The 14,180-nt window shown below is 48.8% G+C and overlaps 6 protein-coding genes across 6 annotated transcripts; 2 read left to right on the top strand and 4 right to left on the bottom strand.

Moving 5' to 3' along the window:
* Window positions 1–4: 4 nt before the first annotated feature.
* Window positions 5–1,531, bottom strand: Bathy18g00470 (seryl-tRNA synthetase; the record flags this gene model as incomplete). Its single annotated transcript, XM_007508146.1, has 1 exon — window positions 5–1,531. One exon carries the CDS (start codon window positions 1,529–1,531, stop codon window positions 5–7), a length of 1,527 nt encoding a protein of 508 aa, XP_007508208.1.
* Window positions 1,532–1,776: 245 nt separating this feature from the next.
* Bathy18g00460 (phosphopantothenoylcysteine decarboxylase) lies at window positions 1,777–2,872 on the bottom strand (the record flags this gene model as incomplete). The annotated part of the gene is made up of 2 exons (XM_007508060.1): window positions 1,777–2,629; window positions 2,664–2,872. 2 exons carry the CDS (start codon window positions 2,870–2,872, stop codon window positions 1,777–1,779), a joined length of 1,062 nt encoding a protein of 353 aa, XP_007508122.1.
* A 658-nt stretch (window positions 2,873–3,530) lies between these two features.
* Window positions 3,531–6,479, top strand: Bathy18g00450 (unknown protein; the record flags this gene model as incomplete). The annotated part of the gene is made up of 1 exon (XM_007508042.1): window positions 3,531–6,479. One exon carries the CDS (start codon window positions 3,531–3,533, stop codon window positions 6,477–6,479), a length of 2,949 nt encoding a protein of 982 aa, XP_007508104.1.
* A 201-nt stretch (window positions 6,480–6,680) lies between these two features.
* Bathy18g00440 (unnamed protein product) lies at window positions 6,681–7,811 on the bottom strand (the record flags this gene model as incomplete). Its single annotated transcript, XM_007508064.1, has 1 exon — window positions 6,681–7,811. One exon carries the CDS (start codon window positions 7,809–7,811, stop codon window positions 6,681–6,683), a length of 1,131 nt encoding a protein of 376 aa, XP_007508126.1.
* A 1,016-nt stretch (window positions 7,812–8,827) lies between these two features.
* Bathy18g00430 (predicted protein) lies at window positions 8,828–9,667 on the top strand (the record flags this gene model as incomplete). Its single annotated transcript, XM_007508082.1, has 1 exon — window positions 8,828–9,667. One exon carries the CDS (start codon window positions 8,828–8,830, stop codon window positions 9,665–9,667), a length of 840 nt encoding a protein of 279 aa, XP_007508144.1.
* Window positions 9,668–9,830: 163 nt separating this feature from the next.
* Window positions 9,831–13,860, bottom strand: Bathy18g00420 (predicted protein; the record flags this gene model as incomplete). The annotated part of the gene is made up of 2 exons (XM_007508036.1): window positions 9,831–13,364; window positions 13,633–13,860. The coding sequence occupies 2 exons, from the start codon at window positions 13,858–13,860 to the stop codon at window positions 9,831–9,833; spliced, it is 3,762 nt and encodes a 1,253-aa protein (XP_007508098.1).
* Between the last annotated feature and the right edge of the window lie 320 nt (window positions 13,861–14,180).

Raw genomic sequence — 14,180 nt, 5'->3', positions numbered from 1 at the left:
CTCCTCAAATAGCAGCTGGGTTACGGAAAACTTCCATGCCACCCAGAAACGGTCTCAACGCTTCCGGCACGGTGACCGACCCGTCTTCGTTTTGAAAGTTTTCCAAGATGCAAATAATCATTCTCGGAACGGCACACGCCGTGGCGTTTAGCGTGTGCGCGAACTGCAACGGCTGTTTCTTACCGTCCACCGCGTTTGGCCTGTATTTAATGTTCAATCGTCTGGCTTGAAAATCCGTGCAATTCGACGCGCTCGAGATTTCCCCGTACCTCTCTAAAGCCGGCATCCACGCTTCGATGTCAAACTTTCTATACGCCGGAGCGCCTAAATCGTGCGAGCTCATATCTAATACTTTAAAGTGCAAACCTAATTCCGCGTACATTTCTTTCTCGATGTTTGACAACTCTTCGTGCATTGCGTTCGACGCTTCCGGCGTGCTCACGGCGAACATTTCAACCTTGGAAAACTGGTGCAAACGATACATGCCTCTGGTCGCCGCTCCGGCTGCTCCGGCTTCGGTTCGAAAACAGTGCGAAAACGCGACGAATTTTTTCGGCAAGTCTTTCTCCTCGTACGTTTGGTCCATGCACTTACCGCCCAACAACAACTCCGCGGTGCCGGCTAAACACAAATCGGAATTTTCCACGGAATACACCTGCGTGTTTTCCGCTCTCGGTTGAAACCCGCACTTTTCGACGACTGACTTTCTGACTAAATCGGGAACAACCATCGGTTCAAACCCTTTCGCGATGGCTTTTTGCATCGCCCAGTTAATCAACGCCAATTCGAGCATGGCGCCGACGCCGGTTAAATAAACGAATCGAGTGCCGCTGACCCTCGACGCCGTCTCAAAGTCAAACATGTTCAACGTTTCACCAATCGTCACGTGATCTCGACACTTCATCGCTCCAAAATCTCTCTGCGTTCCCACAACCTCCATCACCGTCGCGAACTCTTCGCCTCCAATCGGTACGTCCGGGTGCGTATCGTTCGGAATCTTTTGCGCTTCTCGCTGCAACGCGTCGGAAATGTCATTCAATTCAACTTCAATCAGCGCTAATTCGTCTTTAATCCTTTTCCCTTCCTCGATTAATTCATCTCTGATGACTTTTTCCATCTTCCCTTTCATTTTCTTCGCGTTTTCGTTCCGACTCGCTCGCAACAAATCCGCTTTTTGGTCCAACGCGACGAACGCTTCGTACTGCGAAACCACGAATTGGACGGAAACGTTCGTCACGTTTCGGTTCAAACAATTCGTCTCCACGTGCGATTGGTTCTCGCGGATGGATTTAAAATCAATCGACGCTTTCCACACCTCTTGCGGTTTACTCATCGTCACATCGTTTCGTGCCTTTTCTGCGTCGGAGGATGATGCCGAACACGACACCGACCGCCCGGGGAGAACGACGACGTGTTTCCGTCGCGTCATCCATTTCGTCGGTAAAGTCCTCCTCGTCGTCGCGTTTTGATGATAATTTGCAGCGGAGAAAAAGCAACGGCGAGTGAGTTTTACGCCCGCTCTGAAGAGCATGATGGTTTCGACAAAAACGATCGATGCGTGCGTGCGTCGTCGTGAATAAATAAGTGCGAGAAGGAATTCTGACGACACGAAGCTTTTCGTTTTGGATAAAATGTGAGAAAACTCTCGATTCGGGCGACGATGCGCGGCGGTCTTTCTCTTCTCATTATTTGCGGTTATGATTACACGACGGCTACTCTCTTATGCTCTCTCTTTCTGCTATATATATGTGCTACTTTTACGTGTTTACTTCTCGTTTACTTCTCGGTCTTCTTCTTCTGAAGATAGTCGTTCAAAACCCGTATCACGTTTTTCGCAATCGAGACGGTTTCGCGCATGGCGCCTACGCCCATCTCCCCACACATCAACGTTTTCTCGATCGGGTCTAAGAATTGCACGCCGTCGCCGAAAGGTTGTTTGCCGTGATTTTCTTTAATCGCGTCGATGTGTTTCTTCGTGATTGGGTTTTGCCACATGTAAGTGTTCATCGCCGGCGCGATGAGAAGCGGCTTGGTAAAATCCCAGGCGCGGAGTATCGACGTCGCGAGATTGTCGCATAATCCGTTGGCTATTTTTGCTAACGTGTTTGCCGAGCACGGCGCGATGACGCAAATATCTGCTTTGTTTCGTAAATCGATGTGCGTCACCACGTCGCCTCGTTTTTGCCATCCTCCGCTTTGATTATATTCGGACGCGTCGTTGTAATTTTGCACGACGCAATTCGGGTATCCGTCAACTGTAAACGGGCCCAACTTGACAAACACCTCATCGTATAAGCCGCCGCCATTGGAATAGTTTCTCTCGTTCTTCTTCTTTCTCAATTGATCCAAAGAACGTTTGTTCTCGTCGTTCGTAGGTACGAGCGAGCCCGCGGGAAACGCGCCGCCAAACTCAGTCGCCTCGATGAACGGTTTCGCCGCGTTCGTCGCCACCGAGTGAATACATAACTTCGTTGTTTCTCTATGTGCTTCATCGTCGAAGTACTCGTCCGTTATTTTATGAATAAGTTCGACCCATTTCATCGCCGCGACCGATCCCGTCACGAGAACAAGCACGTGAATTTCCTCCTTCTTTCCCTCCTCCATCGCTCTCTCACTCCTCTCTCTTCTTCTCCCTCTCTTCAAATACGTGTCTCTCTTTTAACCGTTCTTTATACTTCTCCCCTTTCTCTTTATTCCTTTTCGCTTTAAAGATCTTCTGCAGTTTCAAGCACTCGTCCAGCTCCCACTTTTCTCGATTGCATTTCCCGAGGAACCACTTTTCGTACCACGGGTTCGTCGTGTGACAGCTTTGTAAGTTTTGCACGTTTTGGCGACACAGAGGGTGTTTGGAGAGGGTCAGAGGTGGGTGCATGTATTGTGCTCCTTACGTGGAGTCGTGAGGCGCGTTCAGAACGGTTCGGGGACCCTCGCGACGTCCGTATACTCGTTCCTTTTGTGCGATGGAATGACGGGTTGCTCCCTTTGGAAAAACGTCTTCGTTGGAGGAAATTCGCCTCTCTAAATGACGATTACGTTTTGATGCGCGGTGATGCGAAAATATGTTTTACGCGCGAGCAGAGCGATTTGTCGGAGCGTTTCACGTACACATCGATCGCGTGGAATTTTGAGTTGTGTTGATTTACGTTTTTCTCGAGCACGCGTGAAGTGTCGTCGAATGACGCGTAAAATCACGAATCTGTGATCACATGTTCCCGCATGTGCGTTTAAAGTCTCCTCGGATGAAAACAGCATCAAAAGCTTCGTCATGGTATTGAAAAGGCCTTCCTAAACCTCAAAACGAGCAGATGTGTTCTCCTCGCCGTCGTCATCGTTCAATCGTCGTAAAAAGTCCTCCTCGTCCAGCGTTTCCGCACGTTTATGTCTCTCACACAGATGAAAGCATTTTCTTTCCCCCAAAGCGTCACTCGTTGCACTGAAAAGGAGCGCACCATAAAATGCACGCAAACACCAACACCGCGCGAAAAAGAGGACGAGTGTTCGTATTCGTCGTTTTCTTTTCACTCCTCGCGATGTCGCTGACGTTTACCGCGCCTCTGTCGAGAACAAAGAAGACTTTACGGATGATGCGCGACGAGAAGAGGAGGTTTTCCCCCGCTGTAAAGGACGAATTCGATTTCGAGTTTCTCGACGAAGAGGAAGGAGATTCAGACTATTGGGACCAAGACGAGACGAAGAATAACGACATCGATGATGATGACTCGAATACGCATTACAAGAAACGAATGGGGAAGTTTCGAGACGCGTTCATCGATGCCTTTGATGATGAGACATTTGAGGCAAAAGAGGAAGAGGAAGAGGTCAGTCTCTTCACGAATACCGCGGAAACGCCAATGAACGGGAGGAAATGTGCACGATCGATCGCGATGAAACCATCCAGACGACTTTATGAGAACGATGATAAGAGCAGTGGTAGCAGTAGTAGTCATACTAAATGTGGGAAAAGACTTACGCATGAAGATTTTCCGCCCGTCGCCGTCGTGTCGGCGATACACGCGAGATCTTTGATGAAGATTAAATCGAAGTCGATTGACGCGATGACGGAGTTTACGGAGAATTTACGGATGGCGTTTGGGGACGAGAGGGATAAGAAGTCTGAGATGCACTCGGACGGGGAGTTGGTTTTAGTCGTGTACGGGGTGAACGAAGAGACGGAGGAGGTTTTAGAGGATTTAGAGAAACATTTGTTCCGCGAGAATGATTTCTATTTAGCGATTATCGATGGCGATACACGAGCGCTGAATGAAATTTCCGATTACGACGACGCGATCGCGAGAGGCGTGAAATTCACGAGAGCGAAGTTTGCCATCGTCGCGGATTTGAACGCGATCGTTCCCTCGGCGGAGTGGACGAAAATGGCACTGGTGAAAGTCTTTCGAACGGAACCGACCGTCGCGGCGGTTCTGTTCGGCGGGAACGACAACGTGAGCGGATTTGAAGGCGCGAAGCGACCGGCGATGGTTATTAGAGCGTGGGAAGCAAAGTTTGCGCTGACGAGTGAAGATGGATCCTCCGGGTGCGCGAAAACCGAGAAGAGCTTAATGTCCGTCATGGTCGATAAAGGCATGGAGTTTAAACGATTGCCGAGGAAGTTGAAAAGAATCGATAAATCATCGCGTAGTAGTATTGGTAGTGGTAATAATAGAGATAGCAGCAGTAGGAACGACGGCGGCAACAGAAGACTACTTTTTGAAGAAGAAGAAGAGGGTATTGACATTATGGACGGTAAATGGGAAGCGAACTCCAACCGCGGCGGCGTCGACGGCGCGTTTGATTTAGGATGCAAATCAGCCTCGAAGAGGAACGAAAAGAGTTTGTTCTGTCCCACTTCATCTAATAACGACAACATTAACAAACGAAAGAGAAGAGTTCAAGCGACGTTCATCATGCAATACTTCAACAGAGCGAAAACGTTGGGTGAGATTTTCGACGCGTTGGCGAAGAGCGTCAAGCACTCGTCGATATCTTCGCCCTCCTCGTTCACGATGGAAGTGTTGGCAAACGTAGACTCCGGGTATAAAAAATCTGATAACTGGGTCAAGCATGCGTTGGAGTTTAAGAAGCAAACCGGTAATCACGATTCGCCGTTCGTGTTGTCATTTTCCAACGATATTCACGAACTCCGAGCGTATAATCGATTGGCGCACGTCGCGACGGCTGAATTACTCGTCTTTGCGCAAGACGACGATAAACCTGACGTGACAGACCCGAGCTCTTTATCCTGGCTTCTCGACGGTTTATCTTTAATGCGTCGTCACAAAGACTTGGCTTTGTTGGGTGCCTACCGAGGCCGGTACGACGACGGTTCTCGAATGAAGACATCGTCCAACCAAAACGACGGCTCGAAATTCGGCGGTAACTTTGAATCCGATCGCGAGACTCGCCCGATCGCGTACGTCGACAGCGAACTCGGCGTTCCTTTTCTCTGGATGTACAAAGTGAACATGGGCCCGATGTTGTTTCGAAAGTCCATTTTCTTATCATCCGGAGGGTTTCACGATCAATTCTCGTGCGCGGGCGAGATGGCGCAAGGGTTCGATTTCGAAATTTCCGTTCGCATGTGGAGCGAAGGATTCAAAGTTGGCTTATACGATCCAAAATGGCTCCATCGAATCGATAAGGATTTAACGGCAATCGGGAACCAAAATCGCCATCGAGACGTGCAAAAGAAAGAGTTAACGGACAAGAAAGACGAAGCGACGAAAAGAAATAACCAGAACATTTACACCTTGTTTGCTTCGGAGAAAAATTTTCACCACGAGAAAGGCACAAAATTAGCCAAGAAGAGTTTGAAGGAAGATTTAGCAAAAAAAACGTTAATTTGCGCATTACCGAAAACGCACGAGTTGTGCCACAACTCGTTTTTAGACACGCCGAGAGACGCGGTGACGTGCATGTCCGCCGACCGGAAGTGTTTCCAACGAAAGTACATCGAAAAGCACAACGTCGCGGGCGCGAACGACGAAGACGCGAGGAAGGCGTTGCCGAAAGACGAGAACGGAGACATCGACGTTTCCAAAATTCGATTCACAAAAGGCGAGAAAGTGAGATTCAAATACGAGTGGTTAGAGCACGACGGCGCGCAGAGAGTCTGGAACGAAGCTTTGGTGGAGACGCAAAAAGTCGCGCTGAAGACGGCGTCGTCCTCATCATCCTCAAATCTTTCCGTCGAGGATGCCGTAAAACAATGGCTGAACGAAAACACGCCCGCGATAAACGAAAAAGTCGAACAAGTGCGCTTGCAGCTCGCGAAAGAAGCCGAACCGGAATTGAAACGCGCGGAAGAGCTCGCCGCGAAAGGTTTGATTTACGGCACCGGAGGCGCCGTCAGCGAAGAAGAACGGGCGAGACGCGCGAAAGAGGCAAAATCTGTGGATAAGAAAACGAGAGATCGCGTGGTGGAACTCGCCGGGATTAAAGCGTTCGAGGATGGGAAGGAAGACAGAGCGGCGTGGGAATAATAAATTTTTTTCAAGAGAGAGACAGAGATAGAGAAAGTATCATCAAAGTAGATTCTTGGCGATTAATGATATGTTTTCCTCTTTATCTTCTTTATCTTCTTCTTCTTTGTTATCGAGCGTTTCTTTCTTAAATCCGAGTTTACTCGTCATAAATATGTACATTTTTCTTTTGATACGTAATGTTACCATTTTCTCTCTCATTTAGACGAGCAACGCAGCCATGATGGTTGCGCCAGCAGTCGCCAGCATCGCCTTGGTTGAAGCGCCTCCAGACGTACTCGTATCAGTAGTAGTCGTAGTAGTAGTAGTATCCGTAGTTGTAGTAGTAGTAGTCGTACTATCGGAACCAACGTAATCGGTATACCCGAGCGTTTTTTCCACGGTTTGCATGCAACTCACGCCACTTCCGCACGTCCACTCGCTCGCGTCGTACGAAAGAACCGTCGGTGCCGCGATAATCGCTCGCTCGGTAATCGTACCGGTGTTTAATCCGTTGGCGTCGAAGCACGGACAATCGCGGTCGTACTCGAACGTTTTTTTCGTGCCGTCCGGTTGCGGCATGTCCGTGAATGTTTCGGCTTGGGCATCGTTGCACTCGGGGTATAACGATCTGCATTTTTCAACGGTGACCAAGTTCGTGCCATCGCCGAAACAGCCGACGCCGTACGGTCCTCTGTCTTGCGCGTGGTAGTGGTACACGTCATTCGCTGGCGAATCCGGAGTCTTCCCGATGTGCGCGCCGCACGCGTCCAAGTGCGGCAACTTTTTGTTCTCGAAATCCTCCCACTTCCCGTACATGATGTACGGCCCGACGTCGCCAATTTTCGTCGAGTGCGCACCAGATTGCGAATACAAACAGTGATACCGTCCGTGGAAATGGTAATCGCTCGTGTGTCCGCCGCACGGGCCGACGCATCCGCGATACGAGTCATCCGCTTGAACGTTCGGAAACGACCACGCGACAGAATCGTAACACAATTTCCTGACTTTACTTTCCGCCAAGCCGAGATCTAAACCTCCTGCATTATCATAGAGATCGCTCGGCGTGGAACATCCCCAACCTTCAATGACTTTATCTTGCTTATCGGAAAACCCAGCCTCGAAAGAGTTGTAGATGTGCGCGTTCGTGCTCACCGCGCTCCCGCTCGGGCTATACGTCAACGTTTTCGACTTTGTCGAATCCCCAGGATCGACGTACGTTTCCGTGCCGGCATTATACGTGCATCCAGTGTCCTTCCTCAAGTCTGCCGGTTTCGGATTATTCAGCGATAAACCTAACGAAGCCGTCGTCGGGTTCACGCACGCCTCCGCCGCCTCTCCAACACGTATCATGAAAGCGAAGAAACCAAGGAAAAGGCGGAAATGGCGAAAACACTACTGTTTCTTCGTCCTTCTCTTCCTCTCTTCTTCTTCTTCTTCTTCTCGATGGTGGTGTTAGTATTCTTCATTCAAATCCTTCTTCTTTCGTGTATTTTAAAAATTCTGTGTTGTTGTTGTGAAGAGAAATTTGTCAGTTTTTGTCATCAGTGTTTTTTTCCTTTTTTTTCTTTTTTTTGGTTTTGACTGTCCTCTCATTTTTTTCTCAACGGGCACAACTGTAATAAAGCATCGGATCATATCACGAAAGAAGACAAAGAAGACAGAGCGCATTAAGAAGAATGCGCGCGCGTAAACACACACCCCAAAGCGTTTAGAAGAGAACAAAGCTTTTAGGAGGAGAGATGCTGTTGTTTTTTTGGAAGAAGACAACACTCTTTGCGTACCTTTTTTACAGAGTGTGTGATATATAAAAGACACAACGAATTCCCCTAAAAGGTCACCACACTGCCCAGAGTCTAGAGGAAAAAACTAATGAGGAAAAACAACTGCTTCTTTTGAGCTTTTTTACTCCGAACAGTTCTGTCCTAAAAGCATACGTAAGGAAAAAGACGCGAGGGGGAACTGCTCTGTTTCGTTGTGAAAAAGACTCTACTTTGACTCGTACTCTTCAGACTTTTATTATTAGGGGTTTCGGTGAATACTAGTAACCGAGAGAGGACAGATACTTAGAGTAGTAGTATATCAGTAGTACTGTTGCAATATGCATGCGATGAGATAATTTGAGAGAAGAGAGACATATTCATCGTATTGAATACTACTCATACTCTCTATATCGAGCGACAGTGAGAGTTGCAACCACACAGAACAAAGAGGATAGAATCTCTTTCCCGGGAAACAGCGGAGAAGTACATACACCCAACGACCTCTCTCTCATCTCTCACACATCAGACGCAATACTAAAGATACCACAGATATCAACACACACAAAAACATACTCTCAGGAAGAAGCGCAACGAATCTATATCGCAATGGGCGAAGCATCGATGGAAATATTCACGCGCACGATCGCCCCAATCCTCGGGTTCCTCCTCGCAAACGTCATGTTCTTCGCCTCGGTACCGGAGCTCCAAAAATACCGCAAAATGAACGAGTGGGGTTCCTTAAACAGCCACCCGTACCCGATCGTGGTGTGCAATTGCATCGGGTGGATGATGTACGGATCCGTGATTAAAGACTATTGGGTGTTCGTGTCAAACTTTCCAGGCTTGCTCGTCTCGGTGTACGCGTTGATGATAGCGCTGACGTTAAACGCGCGAAACGAGAAGAAGAGAAAAGAGTTGGAAAAGATGGTACTGGTATCTTGCGCGCTTTTAAGTGTAATGGGGTTTGTCTTGGGCGTGGTCATGCACGGGGACGAAAAGGAAGGGAAGAAGCGATTCGCGTCTGGGATTTTTTGCAACGTCGTCTTGGCGATATATTACGCGTCGCCGTTGTCGGAGATGCGACAGATCATTATGGAGAGAGACGCGTCGAGTTTGTATTGGCCGATGAGCGTGGCGATTACCGTGAATGGGTTTTCCTGGGCCGCGTACGGGTTTGCGTTGAAAGATTGGTTTTTAGTCAGTCCGAATATGTTCGGAGGCGTGTTGGGGGTTGTGCAATTGGCGTTCTTAGCGACGTTTGGTAAGAAGAATACTAAGAAGAAGAAGATGAATAAGAGTAGTAGTATTAGTAGTGTAAAGATAGAATTGGAGGAGCGAGGAGGAGGAGGATTAGGAGGAGGAGAAGAGGAAGAAGAAGAAGAAATTAATATCGTCGCGAACTTATCGAGCGAAGATTTGATCGTCTCCGGACAACCGAGGTCGTAGTAGTTTTGTATGCATAATGTTATTAGAGCGGCGGCAGAGGCGGCATTTATGATCGAGTTGTTAATATTATACCACTGTAATTTTGTGTTATTTAGTAAAAAGTAAAAGTTCTATTAGAATACCTCTTCTCTCTTCGTTCGCCAAAGTTAAAAAAGTATCATCATCAACGCCTGGACGATGATGAACTTTGCGTCTCCGAAACGACTAAACCAGTCGCATCCGCGCCTACTTTACCCAAGTTGCAAACATCGCACAGAGCGTCTTTCTTCTCGACGACGTACTTCGCCCCGCAACAGGAGCACGCGAGATCTTTGGTGCCTCTGTAGATTGGCGTCAGCGTCCCGGAACAGACGACAAACGGATTGCGAGAATCGTAATTCAACTCCACGGCGTCTTTGTTCTGTTTCTCGCACACTTGCAAAACCTGTTTCGCTTGCGTGGCCACGTTTGCGGGTGGGTTAAGCTCTAACAATCTTCGAGAAAACCCAGCCGCGGTTTGGAAGTTTTGCATCTTGTAAAAGATAGTCATCGCCGATCTCAAGGATAACGAGGAGTGAATCGGTTGTAAATTTTGGTGCGTGAAATACGCCGCCAACTCGGCGGCTCGGTTCGGATCCGATTTCGCGACTTCTTTGCGACTCAATTCGATTCGTAAAGCGACGGCGTAATCTCTCGCAATAGCCAACAACTCTTTCACCTCGTCCACTTCGCGTCTCGTTTCCACGGATAACAAAGTGATCGAGTGAATAATGTTCACGAACAAGTTCAACGCGTCCGAGAATTTCCCTTCCGTGACTTTTCTATACGCTTGCTTCAACTTCTCCTCGAGAATTGGCAACGTGCCCAACAAATTCGGCGGTTTGACTTGGCCGATAGGATCGGACGAGTCCCAGTTTCTAGATAAAATCACCCGCATCTTCGCGGCGTCGCCTTCAGAGAGCGAACCGGGTAACACCCCGGTACTCGCAAACGCGCAATCCACAAACATTTGTTTCAACGGTTTGAAGTTTACGATGCCTAATTGTCTGGATAAGAGTTTCATGGCGCCATCGAATTCCCCAGCTGCCGCGTGATCGCCAGCGACCGCGGATTTGGCCGTCCACTTTTGTCTCGGGTCTACGCCGGCGCTCGGCGCGACAAACATTTCGCCCGCTTGGATACCCGTCGGCGATCCCGGCTGGCTTCCACCGACTAAATCCGCCGCCGGTAAGTCCATATCTTCCATATCCCAACCAGCGTCTGAGCCGTCTTGTGATCTGTCTTCTTCGTCGTCTCCGCCGGGTAAGATGTTCGCCAAAGGATCGTCTTTTTCCATCTCGTCGTCGTCGCCGCCGACGCCCAAATCCAAATCGTCGCCGTCGCCCCAATCGCCTCCGACACCTTCCATCTCGCTCTCGTCCATTTGGTATTGCGAGGCGGAAACTTCGCCGGACAAGACGCCTTCAAAGAATCCTTTGGATACGGTCAACAAAGGCCAGTTATCTTCCTTCAAAATCGGTTCCGGTGGCGTCAACAACTCTCCGACTGAAGCGTCGATATCCGGAACCTTGGCCCCGGCTTCTCTCAACTCCTCCGCTATTCTCTCCGCGTCGGTTTCTAAACCGTGCGTCTTCGCCGTCACGTATGCTAACGGGTGGTGACCGGCGGATTCGAGGATTTTAACGCGTTCCGTAACGTCGCCTAAGTACAACGCGTTGTGGAATTGACCCATGACGTCCGCGCGCATTTCGGAAATCTTCAACATTTTTTGCAGCTTTTCAATGTTCCCCGTGATTAAATACAAGAACGATAAGCGCTCAAAATTTTTCGTCTTTTGGTACGCAAACTCGACGATTTGGTGGTTCCCTTGTCTCAAAGCTTCCACGCCGAGTTTATGCCACGTTTCTTTCTCGTCCAACGCTTGCGCGGCAGCCAACGCGACTTCAATGTTGCCGCACTCAACCGCCAGCGCGAATCGCGTTTGTTCGTCTCTCACAAAGTGCAAAGCAATTTCTGGGTACCCTTTCTTTTGCAAATACGCGATGATCGATTGACCGCACAAGACGTTCGATTTGATCATCGATAAAACCTGATCGAATTTGCGCTGAACCAAAGCGAGCTTGAAGACGTACTCTGTCGAGTCGATTTGAATGCGTCTGTTTTTACCGTCTCGGTCCAAGCAATGGACGACGTTGCCGATGACTTTGGTCACATACACCGCGTTATCCAACGTTCGGATAATCCCGGAATCACCGTTCGGTAACGCGTATTTGATGTGGTTCAAAGTCGTGTAAATGAACACGCCTCTATCGTCCCAGGCGCCTGATTTCACGCGAATGGTTTCGTGCACCGTGCACGCGTGCCCAAGCTTTCTGTTGGCGATTACGATCGCGTGTTTCGATAACATGGCAACCAAAGACATGTCGTTGGACCAAACGACGTATTTAATCAACGGCGTCGTTATTTCCGCCATCGCGGCTCTTTGTTGAACGTCGAACAAAATCATGCGATCTTCGGCTCGGCACAAGAGAGATCCGGTGCCGGCGTAAAAGATGGCGTCCACGGTGGAATCCGGAGGGACGCACTTCTTCGTGACTTCGTTTTTCAAGTCTTTGATTAAGATTTGGTGCGTGGATTTGTCCAAAACGGCAAACCTATTCCGCGCGATGAACGTCGCGGAAACGCCTTGACCTCGTCTCGGCTCGTTACCGACTTCGCCCGAGCGACCGTCGTCTTTCGGCAAGACGTGCAACTCGTACGATCCACCTTCGCTGTCGGAGTTGATCAACACCGCGTTTTCAGCCGGGTTGTAACTTAAGTTGCGGAAACCAGAGTTGTTTCCACCGCCCGGAGGTCGTCTCACGGACACCAAAGGATTATCTCTTTGACTTTCAAACTCAAACGAACGCAAGTATCGATCCTTTACGTAATACAGCATGTTCGCGTGCGAGGCGTACGCCGGTCGTTCTCTTTCCAATTTAAAAACAATCATCCCAGAATCGTGCCCGGCAGCCAACAAGTTCAAGTTCGGGTGCGCGGACAAAATCCAGAATCGATCGTTTTCTCTTCGAAAGGTTTGCGCGCCCGATCTTTTACTCATGTCCCAAACTCGAATCGATTTATCCTCAGAGTTGGAAACGATGATATCTTGTCGCGCGTGGAACATCACGCACGACACGTTGTTCACGTGACCTCTCAACGTGTCCACTTCCCAGGCTTTCGTGTCGTTCATGCGCCATAATTTCACTTGGCGATCGTCCGCGCCGGAGACGATCAGCGGTAAACTCGGGTGAAACGACGCCCAATTGACGCCTCGATCGTGGCCTTCCAACACGTACTTCACCACCGCATCACCGCCACCAAACAAATCCGCGTTCATTTGCGGGATTTTCAAATCCAATTCGCTCGGTCTTTGCGGACCTCCCGGCGAGGCAACTTTCTTCCTCAGCGCGACGATATCCCACACTCGTACGGTTTGATCCAACGACGCCGAAACGACCAAGTCATCCTTCAAATGAAACGAAGCGCACATGACGTAATGATTGTGTCCCGTCAACACCGAGATGCAATTCCTAGATTGCCAGTTCCAAATGCGAATGGTTTGATCGTCCGACGCGGAGACGATCCACGGGTGTTCCACGTGAAACTGCACCGTTCGGATGTAGTCCAAGTGTCCGAGTAAGGTGAATAAACATCTACGGAGCTTGTAGTTCCACACCTAATAATAATGTTGTTGTTGTTTTGAGTAGTAGTAGTAGTAGTAGTAAAGAGAGAGATAATAAAGTCGTCAGTGATTAGAAATGTTTCCATCGTTTCGCTTTTCGCTCGATTTCTTCGTAACCCTCAAATCTCTCCAATTTTACCCCATCAACACTCCGGCGAGATCACTCTCTTAAACGCTCTCTTTCTCACAACGCAAACAAGAACACCACCACCAACGAGACAACCGACGACGATAAAAAGAAGTCAAGAAAACAAAAACAAACCTTTATTTTATAATCGTCTCCCCCGGAAACGAACAGCGGTTGGTTGGTGTGAAAATCCACCCCACGAACCGGTCCGTCGTGTTCGTCGAATCGGTCGATCAGCGTTCCCATTCGGTAGTCCCACAATTGCACGACACCGCTGTGTAACGAGGCTAAAATCCACGGCCGTTTCGGGTGGAACGAGAGGCCTTTCACGCGGTTCGATTTCGTCTCGAATTTTGTCAACATTTTTATGTGTGTAAAGCTCTGTATGTGCTATCCTAAACGAAGCGCGCGCAACTCTCAACGCTCTTGCCCTTTGAAGCAAAAGTGAGAAAAAAAAGAGGCGAAAGAGAAAAGCTTTTCAAAATTAGGGTTGGACACCCTAACACTTATTTTTTATTTTTTAGTCTTTTTGTTTCGTGTTTTATGAGTAAACGCATCAGACACGTCTGAGTAAAAAGCATCATCATCATCAAAGCGCGTAAAAAGGAGTAGTGCTGCGAAGAAAATTGCGAGTGAGAGAGAGCTAAAGAGTCGAAACCACCTTTTTTTCTCCTCCTAAACGC

This window comes from Bathycoccus prasinos, assembly GCF_002220235.1.
Source record: "Bathycoccus prasinos genomic : Chromosome_18".
NCBI classification, from domain to species: domain Eukaryota; kingdom Viridiplantae; phylum Chlorophyta; class Mamiellophyceae; order Mamiellales; family Bathycoccaceae; genus Bathycoccus; species Bathycoccus prasinos.
This window is presented reverse-complemented; position numbering and strand designations above follow the sequence as displayed.